This window comes from Archocentrus centrarchus, chromosome 13, assembly GCF_007364275.1.
Source record: "Archocentrus centrarchus isolate MPI-CPG fArcCen1 chromosome 13, fArcCen1, whole genome shotgun sequence".
In the NCBI taxonomy this organism is placed as follows: domain Eukaryota; kingdom Metazoa; phylum Chordata; class Actinopteri; order Cichliformes; family Cichlidae; genus Archocentrus; species Archocentrus centrarchus.
The window spans coordinates 4,713,634-4,730,754 of NC_044358.1; the positions used below are offsets into that span (position 1 = coordinate 4,713,634).

The 17,121-nt window shown below is 41.6% G+C and overlaps 1 protein-coding gene across 1 annotated transcript in view; it reads left to right on the top strand.

The window, feature by feature from the left end:
- Positions 1-10,271: 10,271 nt before the first annotated feature.
- The window catches only part of ksr1b (kinase suppressor of ras 1b), a 68,250-nt gene continuing 61,400 nt past the window's right edge, over positions 10,272-17,121 (top strand). Inside the window, exon 1 of the mRNA XM_030745355.1 lies at positions 10,272-10,466. Coding sequence (XP_030601215.1) covers positions 10,272-10,466 — 195 coding nt within the window. The remainder of the gene's footprint in view (positions 10,467-17,121) is intronic.

Below are 17,121 nucleotides of genomic sequence, written 5' to 3' on the forward strand. Positions count from 1 at the left end.
TCTTCCCCATGATTGTGTAGCCTACAGAACTAGACTGAGAGACCATTTAAAGGCCTTTGCAGGTGTTTTGAGGTAATTAGCTGATTAGAGTGTGGCACCAGGTGTCTTCAATATTGAACCTTTTCACAATATTCTAATTTTCTGAGATACTGAATTTGGGGTTTTCATTAGTTGTCAGTTATAATCATCAAAATTAAAAGAAACAAACATTTGAAATATGTCAGTCTGTGTGTAATGAATGAATATAATATACAAATTTCACTTTTTAAATGGAATTACTGAAATAAATCAACTTTTTTATGATATTTAATTTTATGACCAGCACCTGTATATCTTATTTCTTATCCTCTTTGCTTTATTGCAGTTTCAGCTGACACGTGTATGTGGGTTGGAACCTTCATACAGTCACATGGCATTTTGATATAAATTAAAGAGATTAAGTCATCTTAATTTCTTGTACCTGATGTATTTTGTTGTGCACTATTATTGTTCTGAAATTTCTGGGCTGAAAGTGCAGCATTCCTTTGGGGCCATGTACAGGGGTTGGACAATGAAACTGAAACACCTGTCATGGCTAAATTGGACCAGCCTGGTGGCCAATCTTCATTAATTGCACATTGCACCAGTAAGAGCAGAGTGTGAAGGTTCAATCAGCAGGGTAAGAGCACAGTTTTGCTCAAAATATCGCAATGCACACAACATTATGGGTGACATACCAGAGTTCAAAAGAGGACAAATTGTTGGTGCACGTCCTGCTGACGCATCTGTGACCAAGACAGCAAGTCTTTGTGATGTATCAAGAGCCACGGTATCCAGGGTAATGTCAGCATAGCACCAAGAAGGAAGAACCACATCCAACAGGATTAACTGTGGACGCAAGAGGAAGCTGTCTGAAAGGGATGTTCGGGTGCTAACCCGGATTGTATCCAAAAACCATAAAACTACAGCTGCCCAAATCACGGCAGAATTAAATGTGCACCTCAACTCTCCTGTTTCCACCAAAACTGTCCGTCAGGAGCTCCACAGGGTCAATATACACAATGGCCAAACCTTTGGTCACTCGTGCCAATACCAAATGTCGGTTTCAATGGTGCAAGGAGCGCAAATCTTGGGCTGTGGACAATGTGAAACATGTATTGTTCTCTGATGAGTCCACCTTTACTGTTTTCCCCACATCTGGGAGAGTTACGGTGTAGAGAAGCCCCAAAGAAGCATACCACCCAGACTGTTGCATGCCCAGAGTGAAGGATGGGGGTGGATCAATGATGGTTTGGGCTGCCATATCATGGCATTCCCTTGGCCCAAAACTTGTGCTAGATGGGCGCGTCACTGCCAAGGACTACCGAACCATTCTGGAGGACCGTGTGCATCCAATGGTTCAAACATTGTATCCTGAAGGCGGTGCCGTGTATCAGGATGACAATGCACCAATACACACAGCAAGACTGGTGAAAGATTGGTTTGATGAACATGAAAGTGAAGTTGAACATCTCCCATGGCCTGCACAGTCACCAGATGTAAATATTATTGAGCCACTTTGGGGTGTTTTGGAGGAGCGAGTCAGGAAACCTTTTCCTCCACCAGCATCACATCGTGACCTGGCCACTATCCTGCAAGAAGAATGGCTTAAAATCCCTCTGACCACTGTGCAGGACTTGTATATGTCATTCCCAAGATGAATTGATGCTGTATTGGCCGCAAAAGGAGGCCCTACACCATACTAATAAATTATTGTGGTCTAAAACCAGGGGTTTCAGTTTCATTGTCCAAACCCTGTATGTTACCCACCCAACATTATACCATTTAATAACATGCTCTCTTTTGGTTGCTAATTATCAGTGAGTTCAAAATGTTGTTGTTGACATCAGTATATTATGATACTGTAGGGACAGTCAGTCTTGTCCAGAATATCTTGAGCTAATATGGTTTCTTTTCTGATGATTATAGAAATATAAACAGTATATGCTCTTTTTCCCAGTAAGAATCCCTTTTTGAACAGCAGTGAGTTCAGTTTTACTCATGCATTTATATTTATAAATATATATACACACACATACCAATACTTGGGATTTTTTTTCAAAAGCCTGTCATGTCTGGCAATTTTTGCAATCAGAATGATGATCTGAATGCACTGTTGTACCAAACATATTTGTTTTTACAAGAAGAGCTCTATTTTTTTTTCTAAAGGCAATTCTTGTTAATGTTTGTATTTTATTTATTTTTTTTTATTTATTCAGGCCAGGTCTGACAGGCAGGTAGGGAGGGGAAAGAAGAGAAAGATAGACAGAGAATGGGAAAAATATAGATAAATTAAAAAAAAAAAGGGATAGAACCAAAAATAAATATATATATATATATATATATATATATATATATATATATATATATATATATATATATATATATATATACATATACATACATACACATATACACATACGCATTTTGTTATTGCTGAGGAAACAGTTAGTTAGTGCAATAGCAATAGCACTTTAAAGCCTCCAGGGGATCCTCCTCTAGCTGAATGGAAATTTCCCGGCAGTTCAGACACACTCAGCCTGGTGCACCAAAGAGCTGTGATCTGGTTTATTATTGACTTGGACTGTTAATACCTGTGGTTACATGTGAAGGAGGAGGACTGTGTAGTGGAAAATTTGTGTTTCAACTGATTTAACTTCTATGACTGTCAACCAGGGAGGGGATTTCTCAAGTGATTTCTTTTCTGTTTTAATGTTAATCCAGAAAACCTGCAGGTAGACTCAGCACTCACCTCCAAGTAAATTATTGAGGAGACGAGTGCCTGACAACTGAGAGCAGACAGAGTCACTGCTGAAAGCTCAACTGATAAAGAACCCAGAGTGGAGAGCGGCTTGAGACCAACTTGAATTTCTGATTGTATTGTAGCTTTTTAAGGACAAATTATTTGATTTAAGAAACGTGAAATTATTCTGTGCTTGTTAAGCAGGTCCTTCATTCAGAGAAAAAGTTCTGTAAACAGTTGATTTGGGTAGATCGCCACAGGTTAACAGGCCTGAATTCAAAAATAGATGTTAGTTGTCATTGAGAATGTAGAGATTGGCTCTCGTGATGGATGGCTCTCTGGATTATTAAAAGGGAATACCGCCAGGAACTAAAATGGGGAACTCACAATCCAAAACAGAAAAGCCGGCTCAAATTAAATATGACCTGAAATAGTCAAAATGTCCAGTTTATGAAAAACAATGCTGAGAAAATGTTGGAACAATAAAATGTGTGGATAAATGAACATGGGTTTCCAAAAAAAAAGAAAAAAGTATTTCAGTGTGAGATAAAAGAATTCAAAAAAATAATAAACTGAAATAAGAGAAAATGAAGAGGAGAAAGCAAATTAATTAAAAGGAAAGAAATAAGTATGTGCTGTTTAATGCAGACTTTTTTTTTCTTGTGGCAGGAAAAAGCAAGAATCAGGGAGAGAAAGTGTTGACAGGCAGCAATGAAAAATGATACAAATCAAAATGTGTGTCAGTGTGTCAAAAGCAGGTAGACCCAGGCCTGGATCATCATCCTGCTTGAGCACAGACACCAGAGCATAATGACAGACCAACACCATCAACATCAGACTATATTCAGGGCCAGCTTTGACTAAATATTTAACAGCTTCACCTTCACCTTACTCTGACCCTGAAAAAAAAGCTTCAACATCCACAACTAACTTTCCCCGGCGCACACAAGACACTTCCAGGGCAATTGCATTGACATTAATGTCCACTCATGTGAACTGATTGGGAAACTGATGTTTCCAGGGATGAATGAACTGACAGCATCACCACAGTGCTCATGCTTGAGGTCATAGGCCTGAATGTAAATATTGCTTTGGGTCACTGACCACAAACACCTGTCAGACCCCAAACAGGACAGCGAGGACTTTGTGGCCCAGCTCAACTCTTTCCTGGTGGAATTCAAATCAACAGCAACTGAAAAAAAGACAGCATTTTAAGTGGAGACAAACTATCTCATCAAAAGTCAACAACAGGTAGCCAGACAATGAAATTGCCCTTGTTGAATCAGGTACTGTTGGAATGCAACTACACATGTAATCCCAGTGAGAGGTATATTATCATCCCATAGCAGCTACGATGAGCAGGCACATGGCTCAATAAATGAGTGGGGCCCAGAAAGGAACTGGCAGAGATACCAGAAGAGCAAAACACCAGCTACTGGTAGAAAGGCTAAGCTAGACCGAGGCCCTCTGAAAGTCTACTAAAACATGCAGCACTATGGACAATCCCTACTTTGACCATCACTGACTTGATGTATATCATAGAGATAGAAACCAGGAGAATAAACTAGAGGTTCTCCACTGAACCATCCAAGGTGTACTCTCAGTGGCAGGGGAACAATATGAGAACAGCACCCCCACCAAGGCTGGAGACAGAGCAGTACTGGAAGAGCATATGGGAGAAGGATGCAATACACAACACCAGTGCTCAGTGGCTAGTGGATCTAAGAGCAGACCACAGCAATCTCCCTGAACAAGCCAAGCCAACTTTATTTATATAGCACTTTAAAAACAGCAAGTGCTGACCAAAGTGCTTACCATTAAAACACAATAAAATACACAAACAATAAAAACAAACAATTAAAATTGATAAATAAAACAAATGAGTAAAAGTCAATAAAAGTCAACTCTCAAGCAGTTGCCAATAAAAAAAGGTGGGTTTTAAGAAGTGACTTAAAAATGGACAGTGAAGAAGCCTGTCTAATATGGAGCGGAAGTGAATTCCACAGCCTAGGTGCTGCCACAGCAAAAGCTCTGTCCCCTCTGAGCTTTCGTTGTGTCCTCGGCACATCCAGGAGCAGCTGATCAGAGGACCTGAGCGACCGGGAGGGCGAGTGCCTATGTAGGAGCTCAGAGAGGTAAGGGGGGGCAAGACCATTTAATGACTTAAAAGCAAACAGGCTTCAGTGACCAGGCCACAGTGTCAGACATCCAAGAAAAAGTCTCACATATGAGCTGGACATGATTCACACCTACTGGCTAAAGAAGCTAACTGTACTCCATGAGCACCTGGCAGCACAAATGAACCAGCTGCTAGAGGCTAAGACACACCCAGAATGGCTGACTGAAGGCCAGATGGTCCTGATCCCCAGAATAGGATCCAACTACCGGCCAATAACCTGCCTCTGTCAAGGCAGGTGGAGTGACAGGCTGAATTGGACCCAAAAGCAGGACTCTGTAGACGAATGTGAACTAAAATGGACATTACTGAAAAGTCAAAACAAAAGTACAAAATCCATTCGGGAGCAAGATAAGGCATGTAATCCAAGACATGAACCTTCAGGGCAAGACATGGAATAAACAGACACTCCACCATGATGGAGACAACAACCTGGCAACAGACAAGAACACAGACAATATATATACACTAGGTAATGGGACAATGGGAAACAGCTGTGAGGGAAACACAGGAAGCAAAACTAAACCCAAAGCACATGAACCAAGACATATCAAAATAAAACAGGAAGTGGAAACACAAACCAAGACTAAGACACATGAACCTGACCTCAGGACAGAGGGCAGACAAAACAATTACAAGACACCAGCACAACCTAAAAACACAAAAATAACCCACAACCAAAACATAAGCCAGGAATCAAAACCAGGAGCCCAACATAAGAAAACCTAATACATCGACAGAACACCAAGAAACAAAAAACACAAAGCGCTGGGCGAACAGCCCAGGACCCTGACAGCCTCAGTACAACATGGAAACTCCTGTCAGGCATCATAGCAGCTAAGATGAGCAGGCACATAATTGGCAGAGACACCAGGGGAGCAAAACACCTACTGGTTGATAGAGCAGTCACTCGAGACTGTAAGACCAGACTGATCAACCTGTGCCTAGATTGATTACAAGAAAGCCTATGACTCGATGCCTCATACATGGATCCTGGAATGCCTAGAACTGTACAATATTAATAGGACTCTAAGAGCCTTCATCAAGAACTCAATGGGGATGTGGAGAACAACACTAGAGGCCAACTTCAAGCCAAATGCACAAGTCACCATCAAGTGTGGGATTTACCGAGGAGATGCTCTGTCCCCACTGCTGTTCTGCATAGGCCTGGCTACTGATACCAACTATGGAATGGAGCACTTCAACTGTTTCCTTTTATATGGAGGAGTAGCGGATCTACCCTGAGCCCCTCCCAGATGGCTGCATGCCTCACTGTATCTCTAAGGAAGAGGCCAACCACCCTTTGGAGGAAGCTCAGTTCCGTCCATTTGTATTTGTGATCTTGTTCTTTCGGTCACTTTCCAGAGCTTGTGACCATAGGTGAGGGTGGGAACGCAGATCAACTGGTAAAATGACAGCTTCGCTTTTATGCTGAGCTCCTTCTTTACCACAATGGAACAATGTAGCGTCTGTATCACTGCAGCTGCAGCCCCGATCTGTCTGTCCATCTCCTGCTCCCTTAACTCATGAACAAGACCCTGAGATAACTCCCACTCTGGGTCAGGGACAAGTTGCTGCCCCAAGTGGGCACTTCACTCTTTGCCGGCTGAGGACCATGGCATCAGACTTAGGCTCTGTTTACACGACAATGTTTCAAAATGAAAACGGTAAAGTTTTGATGCGTTTCGGCCTCCCGTTTACACGAGAATGGAGTGAAAACTATACTTTTTGGAAACGGGCCCCAGAGTAGAGCAGTTCTGAAACACTCCGACCTTCGTTTCTGTGTAAAAGCACGAAACGGGGGGCACTAGCACATACACCCTAGGGTTGCAGCTCCTATATTCACGCTGCCAACTTGTGGCAATAGGAACTGCAGCATTTTCAGTGTTTTGTGTCTCTGTGTAAATGCGTCATTTTTTGGAAACATCAACGGCAAAATGACACAGTTTCCACTGGAAACGTCGTGTAAACGTAGCCTTAGAGGTGCTAATTCTCATATCTGCCAATTGACACTCGGCTGCAAAACATTCCAGGACTCCATCATCCACAAAAAGCAGAGGTGAGATTCTGATTCTGCCAGGCGTTCCCAGCACATACTCACTATGCATTTAAATGTGTCAGGTCTGTCCAGCATCCTCCCCCACCACCTGATCCAACCCACCATCAGGTGGTGATCAGTTGACAGCTCAGCTTCTCTCTTCACCCCAGTGTCTAGAACTGTGTTTCCCAAAATGTGGCCCGCAGATGGGTTACAGTAATAACAGAAATTCAGTTTGAAATTGCTCACAAGTATGTACAGTTACATATTTATATAAATGTATTTATGTATATAAAAAGTGAATTAAAACTGGAAATCGGAGATGGTTAGTTTGTGTTACTGCTCTTGCACTGAAGTTTGTGTCCCAGTGGCAGGTGGGTCACATATTGGAATTAACACTTATGACTGGGTTGCATTAGCAATTTATACCCAACAGCCTGTGCTGTTTATGTTTGAATACAATTTTCAAGGAAATACATCACTTTCTCTTGTATTTTGATTAGAGTGAAAATTTAAGATTGGGTGGGCCCCATAACATACCATGTCCCAAAACTCAGTCTCGATAGCAGGACATCCACCCTTGGCCGCCGCACGAGACACACTGCACGTGACTCCTATGGTGCCTCCTGCGGGTGGTGGGCCTACAGGAGGGCGGGCCCATGTCTCCTCTTTGGGCTGCGCCTGGCCAGGCCTCTCAGGCTAAGGCCCAGCCACCAAGCGCTCTCCTCGAGCTCCCTCCCCGGACCTGGTAAACTGGTAACAGGAGGTGGTTAGTTTGTGCTATTACTCATTACTCTGACCTAAATTTACCACTCTTGAATTGAAGTTTGTGTCCCAGTGGCAAGTGGGTCACATACTGACATTAACACTTACAACTGGGTCGCATTAGCAATTTATAGCCAACAGCCCCTGCTGTTTATGTTTGAATAAAAATTTAAAGGAAATACATCACTTTCTCTTGTATTTTGATTATAGTGAAGATTTAAGATTGGGTGGGCCCCAGTGGATTGTCTAATTTTTAAGTGGGCTGCAGGACTCTTGACTTTGGGAATGGCTGGTCTAGTAGATATGGTCGCAGATCTGATGATATGATTACAAAATCCTTGACCTGCGGCCTAGGGTGTCCTGATGCCACATGCACTTCTGGACATCCCTATGTTTGAACATGGTGTTCGTTATGGACAAACTGTGGTTTCCATAGAACTCCAATAACAGAACACTGCTCTAGGTTCAGATCAGGCAGACCGTTCCTCCCAGTCACACGCCTCCAGGTCTCACTGTCATTGCCCACATGAGCATTGAAGTCTCCCAGTAGGACAATGAAGTTACCGGATAGAGAACCCTCAAGCAATAGCCTAGCGATTCCAAGAAGGCTGGATACTCTGAACTGTCCTTTGGTGCATAAGCACAAAAAACAGTCAGGACCCATTCCCTGGCCAGAAGGCACAGGGAAACGACCCTCCCATCCACCGGTGAAAACTCCAGGGTACAGGCAGTTAGCTGGGGGGGATACAAGGATACCCACCTCCCACTGAGGGCAACTCCAGACTGAAATACAGTCCAGCCCCTCTCCAGAAGACTGATTCCAGAGCCCATGCTGTGCGTTGAGGTGATCCAGAGTATATCTAGCTGGTATCTCTCAGCTCACGCACTAGTTCAGGTTTGTTCCCCACCAAAGAGGTGACATTCCATGTCCCAAAAGCCAGTCTCAATAGCCGGGCATCTGCTCTTGGCCACTGCACGAGACACAGTGCACCTGACCCCTACGGTACCTTCCGCGGGTGGTGGGCCTACAGGAAGGCGGGCCCATGTCTCCTCTTTGGGCTGTGCCCGACCAGGCCTCACAGCCTAAGGCCTGGCCGGGGTAAATTTTTCCCTGGTTGTATCTGCCATGAATAGCTTCAATGAATTCCATGACCCCAAAAATCTATGGTTAGACACCAAATTTATTAGCCTGGATTAAATACAAAAGAAGTTACTGCAAATGACCTGAAGTGTTGCCCATGTTGGACACCATCTTGAATTTCTTGAAATGCTCCAGGGTGAGTTCACTGTTCACTGCACACATTCTGAAAGAGTTCATCCTAGGCTGCTGAAATCTAAAAAAAATCTTTATATAAAATTTCCAGGCTCATCCATACTGGATTACCTCACCACTTTCTCAGCTTTAATCGGGTGTGGCAGTGTGCAGATACTAGGCAGACTGCACAAGCCTGTTGGTTCAGAATAATTCAGATTTAATAACAAATGCACATGAAAACAAAACAGGCCAGTGGCAGGTTTCATGATTCTGACAATAATTTGGCATATGTACTTGTTTTTTTTTTATTGGCGCAGAATAAGAACATTTCCACGCACATATTAGTAAACGAGAGCCATTGCGATTCATACTGAATAAAAAAAAATGCGTCAATTTGTTTCAGAAAGGAGGTTTATCCAGCTCATTGGATAATGAGCTGTGATTGACAACTCATTATCCAGTGAGCTAGCCAACGAGAATGCGGTTTCACAGTCCGACCCACAACTGTAAAAGCCCTCAGTCTCGAACCTTAAAAGCGGGACTTACTCATTATTCTAACCTAAATTTACTGCTCTTCTATTGAAGTTTGCAGACATGGTGGCTATTTCCAGTGCAATCTATGGTCTTTCCACCTGTATCACAACACTGTCAATATTCCAGTGGTGGCACCTGACAATTACCTTTGCAAAAGTGGCAACTGTAATTGAACTGCATTTAATATTTAGGCAATTTGCTCATTTATGTGGTTTAGTTCCTCTTTAAGTTTTTTTTTAACCCGTCTTCAAAACTGTTTATGTTCAAAGCTTTTACTTTGAATGGAAAAGGTCTGTTTCCGGTTTGCTCCGCGCTTCTTTTTAGTTTTGATTGTATAAACTGGGTAAAAAGAGAAACTGGTGCGGAGTTATGCTGAATCACACTGCACGTCTTTGTCCAAAGCAGCAATAAGATAGACAATGTTTTCATATCATTTAGGCGATATCACCTGCTGAAGAACCAACTCACACGTATCAATATACACCAAAAAAACTGACATTTCTCATTATACAGATTCAACAACTGCACATCAATTATACTTAGTACACGGACCAAAGTTAAAGCAGAGGTTTTGCCGCTGCCTTGTTCTTATCTGCTAAGCTTGGTGAAAGACACTTGCAACAGCTGAAGTACAAACACGGAAACTTGTCAAAGCATGCGGTGTTCGGAGGAAGCGCTGACGGTGGTGTGTGAAACGTCTTCAGGGCGCTGTTTATGACACAAGCCGCGCCAATGTGGCGGAATGGACGGAGCGGTGGACAGAAGAGACAGGTCGGCCCTCAGCAGCACGTCGGAACCAGCAGGAGCTGAGGAGGCTCTGCACCAGTGCCGACTCATCCAGAACCTGGTGGACATATCCATCTCCAGCCTGCTGTCTCTTAGGACCAGATGCGCCGCATCCAACGACCTCACCCGGCAGGAGATCCGCACTTTAGAGGTACGTTGAAGATGCGAAGATGACCCAGAGTCTTACCAGCACTTTATTGTGTACTCAATTTAAAGACACGCTACGCCGTGTTATCCACAGGTTCTGTGACCTAAGAAGGGTTCATTGCTTTGGATCAGCAAGTTAGTTTGTTCGTTTGTAAATTATCGTCACATAGTCATATTTTAATATCAATGTAATTACTGCGAAAAGGAGCCGCCCACGAGCAGAATTTATTTAGCTTTAGTTTCTAAGTGCAGCTTTATTGAAACTCCAAAACACATTTGAGATTAAGACGTGTGTCACAGAGAGTAAAGCACGGATATAACTGCTAAAGATCAGGATAAGCTGCATGTAGCTGCTCCGGGTCCACGGAGCTCCTATTATTCATGCAGGCTCATTGTCTCACTGCTGTGGCTTTCTGGGACACTTGAGGAGATAAGTATTTGTTGTTCATTAGTAACATGTATTTTTCCTATAGTGACAGCTCAAATATTTGCTTTAGCTTAAAGTCTGCTGCAGCCTTGATGGACACCACTTCCTCCCACAGTACAAAAAGTGATCATCTGACTAAGATAGTGAATGCAATATCTCCATATGCAGCTCATTGTTTATTCTCTGCAGGGCCATTGCCGCACTTGCCACCAACATTCCAGTTTTTTCAGTTCAGTTCAGTTCATATCGGGTAAATTAAAATGTCTTTAAATAGCACCAAATAATGACATAATTCACAGTAAGGTCAAAATTATACTCAATAAAATACACCTGATCTTTTTATATTAACACTGTGACTGTGAGCTGCCTTTGTTTCATACTGGAATCTCAAAAAGGTTTAAAGTGAATATTTTGTCCGCAGCTTGCACTTTGGTGTGCTATACATTAAATTAAAGCCAGGCTGCACAAGCTGCTAATGTGCCAGACACACAATAAATGTGCCACCCCCTCATACCTGGTATGGTGCAACAGGTTAAAACAGGCAGACTGTCAGTGACTCTCAAAAACAACATAAAATAACCTGAAGGGAAGAATCCACCAAAGGTGCTTCTGAAGATACCAGCGATAAAACAGAGCATAACAATATTATTCAGTCTTTAAGGTTCCTATATAGGAAAGGGATTCTTGTATTATACAAACACACATATAGATGTGTATATATGTACACATATGTGCACACTTTCACCAGTTGCTTTATTAGGTACACCTATTCAAGCATTTATTAATGCAAATATCCAATCAGCCAATCAGCTGCTGAAGTTCAAATTGAACGTCAGAATGGGGAAAAAAGGTGGCAGCTGGGTAGTCTGAATATTCCACAAACTAGGGTATTTTCATTGACATCACAGATCTGTAAAGTTACCCTTTTTACTAAGTCGTTATCTAGTGTGTGTGTGTGTGTGTGCGTGCAGTGCAGCTGAGGAGTGGCTGTTACTGCTCACTCTCTTGGGGGCTGGGAGGAGCACCAAGTGCTCGTTGTGTATATGTTTGCGGCAAGAGGCTAAATTTAGTTGTGGCTCCCCCCACGCATTATGAGCAAGTCCTGTTTGGCAAGAAAATCAACAGACGTGGAAGACGGCAAGAGGAGGAGGAGACGGACGTGCTGCTGTGCTGGCCTGGAGGTTACATTTGCAGGGGAGAGTTGTGTATAGCTGGTGTAATGGTGACTGTGGTTGTTGTGTAGTTCTCTTTCTCCTTTTTCTGTTATTACTGACCTTTTCAACTGCCTGACACACACACACACACACACACACACACACACACACACACACACACACACACACACACACACACACACACACACACAAACACACAAACACACACACACACACAGGCCCTTTATGAGGAGTGACATACAGTGTAAATGTAAAATATTGCAGACAAAATTCTAGAAAAGAATAGTTTCACTTTATATGATGGTGCACCTGCACCATCATGTTAAGCTTAGCGTTTATGGTAAATATTCACTTCAATTACAATTCAGGTTCATTTATATAGCACAAATTTACATCAACAATCACCTCAAGGTACTTTATATTGTAGGGTCAACTGTGTGCAGTATGTATAAGATTGTTGGTATTTTTTTAAATTTATCCCAAAGAAACAAGTCAGTGTTTGTTCAAGCCAAAATACAGCTCAGAGGTGACAATTGTTGCAGAAATTTAGGTTAAAATAATTCTGCAAAGGTAAATTTCAAAGGAACTTTGAGCAAAGTTATTAAGGTGGAACAGTTCAGCCACAGCAAGGTTCTTAGTCTGAAGTGTTGATTAGCGTCTGGAAAGCCCCGTGTGGTTTCCCAACTGCCATCTTTTGCTTTCTCTCTTGTCATTTTTCTCTCCACTCTGTTTCCTCTTATAATTTTTTCCTCCTCCTTCTGACCTTTTTGTACTTTTTTTCCTTGTCTGCACAAATTAGTTTGCACGCCCCCTCTCTTTTGTGTTATTTTGTCAGAGTGCACAGATGCTGGTGCGGACAAAACCACGTAGATGATTTATTTAGCCTAGAACATTAGCATTAGCACTAACATTAGCATCTTACAAGGTTTTTAATGGATAGCTTGTGTCAGGTTCAGCTGTGGGATTTATGGTTATTTGGGATAGTAGTGCTGGTCAAGAATTAAATATCTTATATCATTGAATGTTATAAAAGTTACTATAGTAACATTTTGACACTTAGTATGGAAGCAGTGTCACTCTGTTCTATATTTTTGTTTGTGATCAGACAGGCTGCAGCTGGAAGAGCAGCTGCTGTTATAATGATCTTGACAGAATGCTGAAGTTAGCATTCATGTCAAGGCGTTGTTGCACTTCAAAACCTGTCACAGCCAACAGGAATATTTCTTACTGAGGGTGAGTGATTGTGTGACAGCTGGGATTGGCTCTCACCCCCTCACCACATTTCACTGCAAAAGCAGTGAAGGAAATGGATGGATGGATGATGGATGATGGATGGATGGATGGAGCATGGATGGATGGATGGATGGATGGAGCATGGATGGATGGATGGGTAAAAGGTGTGCAATATCAGCAGTAATTTTCTAAATATCTCTTCATTGTGGTTTATATTTTAACTTTCACCTTAGAGCATGTTTTTCACCTGATTTTGTGCACACCCCACTGTGTTACACCTGTGTAACTAACCAATTGTAGATGACCGTCTTTCACACAAAGGTTTGATGTCATTTGGGGGGAAGTTCCCAGAAACTAGACTTTACGTGCCTTTATTAGCCGTACTTTTTGCTTTTAAAACACTAAAATTCTGTATGCTGTAAAACACAACAAAACCTTGAGTAGTTTACTGCTAGGTATAAAATAAATGAAATAAAAAGTGTCCATTAAGACAACAACAACATATTGGTAATGAGCTTAAACAGATGAAATATACAATGAGAGCAAACCTTGTTTTAAAGGCTCTCCCTACTAAGCATGTTATATCTGCTGGGCAGCTGGAGTCTCTCCAGGAGAGCAAGCTTTCCTCTTTCTATTCCTCTGAATTACCTTGTGTCTGAAGAGTGCTGTACAAATAAATTTGACTTGTCGAGTGCACCAGTATAAAATTGTCATTATTCGATTCATAGAACTGACAAATTTCATCCCAAACCAGCTGGAACAATAACTCAGTGAAAAATGATCTAAACTTCCAGCTTCTGCCTCATGAGGATTCACCGCCTGTCTGTCTTTTATTTAAGAGCAACACTAATATAGTCGAGTGTGTACTGGAGACAGTTATTCATAGAGTTGAATATAATCAAAGGTTTTAGCCATACTTTGATGGAGGAGTGAGATTTGTTCCCTTTGACCTCCTTTTTACCACATGACCCTCTGATGAGCAGCAGTCCAATTTTATACATCAGTTGCATATTTAAAGCTTTCTGCCCAGTATTTTTACAGTAATGGGCTTTTTGCTCACACTCACTGTTGCTGCCTGTGTGTGTGTGTGTGTGTGTGTGTGTGTGTGTGTGTGTGTGTGTGTGTGTGTGTGTGTGTGTGTGTGTGTGTGTGTGTGTGTGATCCTTTGGTTGCATTTAATGATAAATTAATAAGTTTTTGTATAGCACCTTTCAAAACACAAAGTGGTTCACAGTTTGGATAAAAACACATTAAACATAAGTGTACATATTCATACATGCAAACACACTCCTGTACATACAGACAAACAAAAGGCAACAAACAGTGGGCAAAAGACAGAAACTAGTTTTCAGCAAACAAAAGGCAGATTCAGCCAACCTCAGGAATGCTGTTCCAAAGTTTAGGAGCTACAACCTCAAAAGCGGGATTAACTCTGATTTTAAAATAGGAGCGTGGAACACTTAGGAGCTGTGGTTATAAGGTCTTAGTAGCTCTGCTATATATGCAGGAGCCTGGCCATATACTGCTTTATATGTTATTAATAACATTTTAGAATGCAGAATTTCAGTGAAGGGAAGTTTGATGTTTGCACGCTGCTAGTTTCCTCTGCTGAGGAGGTTATGGTTTTGGTAGGGTTTGCAGGCTTTTGTCTGTAAGCATGATAGTGTGAAAAGTTTTGAATGAGTTCTGATAAATGTTTGGAGGGGTGTAGAGTGGGGTCATGTTAGCAAGCTATTAAAATTTGTCTTTCGTCCACCAAGGTCAACGTAATGATTTACTGGTCGATAATTGACTTATAATTTAGAAACCAGAGGTCGCAAAAGAACTGACATTCTATACTTAAGTAGAAGTACAAGTACTTGTGTTAAAAAATACTTTGGTAAAAGTCAAAGTACTGGTTCAACTTCTTTACTTAAGTAAAAGTAAAAAAGTACAGGCTCAGAAAGTAAAAGTAGCTCTTTGGAGGATGTTTCTACCAGCTATTTTTGTGTATCGCTAACTGAACCTCATTATATATTAGTGTAATAATATAAAATAATATTACATGAGAATACAAATGTTATTCCAATTTAAATTTTAATTCTAATAAATGCACTCAGCTTGAATCTGTTATGTAGGACACAAACTGTCAAAGTTAATTTAAACACAGCTCTATTCTCTGTGTCCTCCATAGTAGAGGGTGACTGTGCCTCCACCTAAACACAAACATGAGGATACTCAGGGGTTACAGTGGGATTTAGAAGGTGGAGGAACACTAAGATCAGCTGTAGTGGCTCTGCATGGGGAGAAGAATCACAACTTTCTATTGTGAGCTGCAGTAAATGATGTTGGTGTGCAGGCTGTGATCAGCTGACCTGCTGCTGCTGCTCTGAGGTTTACTGCTCTGTGTGGATGATCAGCTATCTGAGCTGATCTCCATCCCCTACACTGACCGCATACAGGCTGCATAAATGTTGGATTCAGTGAATGAATCTCAGCATCAGCAGCTTTGATTCAAACTCATCTCTGCTGCACTGATGTAACCTGTAACTCTGACCATGAACACAGCCTCTGTGCACCAACACAGAGCTTTACTGTAAATACAGTACAACAAGCTAACCTGTTTATCACACACTAAACTGCAATATTTTCATACAATCTTTTAATTACGCAAAGTAAGCATACTTCAGTTTGTTTTCCGGTCCTTATTTTTAAATCTAACCTCTCTTCTTCCTCTCCTGTCCTCTTTCTCTTCTTCTCTCTCTTTGCTCTCCCTGGAAATACAGCGGCTCTTCTTTTAGCTAGCAGACACACTGTGTGACAAACTGCACACACTTTGTGTGTTTGCTGATATTTGTTGAGCATTTAGAAACATTGCATTCAAAATTACCTGCCACATGTTACTCCCTTTATGCTCGCTCCTCTTCAGTAGCACTAGCTAAGCTGTTTATGTACCACGAGCTTAACTTACGGACTCAGTCCGGCCCGCTGTAACCCCTGATTATAGCGTTATAAATGATACATTAATTATATGGGTTTGCGTATTTAATCCCTTTGTAGCCGATAAGCCCCGGTGATGGAGGATACGCCAGTACGATTGTCTCGTATGGGTTATTATTCCTCCGTTGTTTAGGCTCAGATCGTTTGATGTTTGACGGCGCACTGACCGGAAATGGAAACTTCTCCCTGACGTGTTAAAAAGTAACGACTCTGTTTTGAAAATTTAAGAAGTAGAAAGTACAGATACTTGTGTAAAAATGTAGGGAGTAAAAGTAAAAAGTAGTCAGAAAAATAAATACTCAAGTAAAGTACAGATACCTGAAAAATCTACTTAAGTACAGTAACAAAGTATTTGTACTTCGTTACTTCCCACCTCTGTTAGAAACTATGATTCTTTCTTATACCTGTGGTGTGTATTATCAACATATAGAAAGTACCATATAATTAGTTTCAGTATTAGTTTTAGTTTTTCATACTTTGTCAGGTGCAAGATTCAAGGTACAAGAGTAACTCCTGTGTAATAAAAACTCAACCAAAGATACCGTTTAAAGAAATATATTCAACAACCAACTGTTCATAAAACAGCAGCACTACATGCTAAATGTGTGTAATATTAAGGACACACATGAACATCAACAGGGAGAAACAAAGAAAAACATGAACTCCCCAAACTCAATAAATTCTACAATAAACTCCCAATAAAGTTCAGCGCCAGTGCAGCAGATTAACAACAGCTTCTGTTTTGGAGCTAGCTTGGTTAGATGCTCGATATGTGGCCGCCCTCATGTCGCATTTCTGCTTGTGTAGCTGGATTGTGTGCGTTCATTGCCTTACTGTTGTGTGCT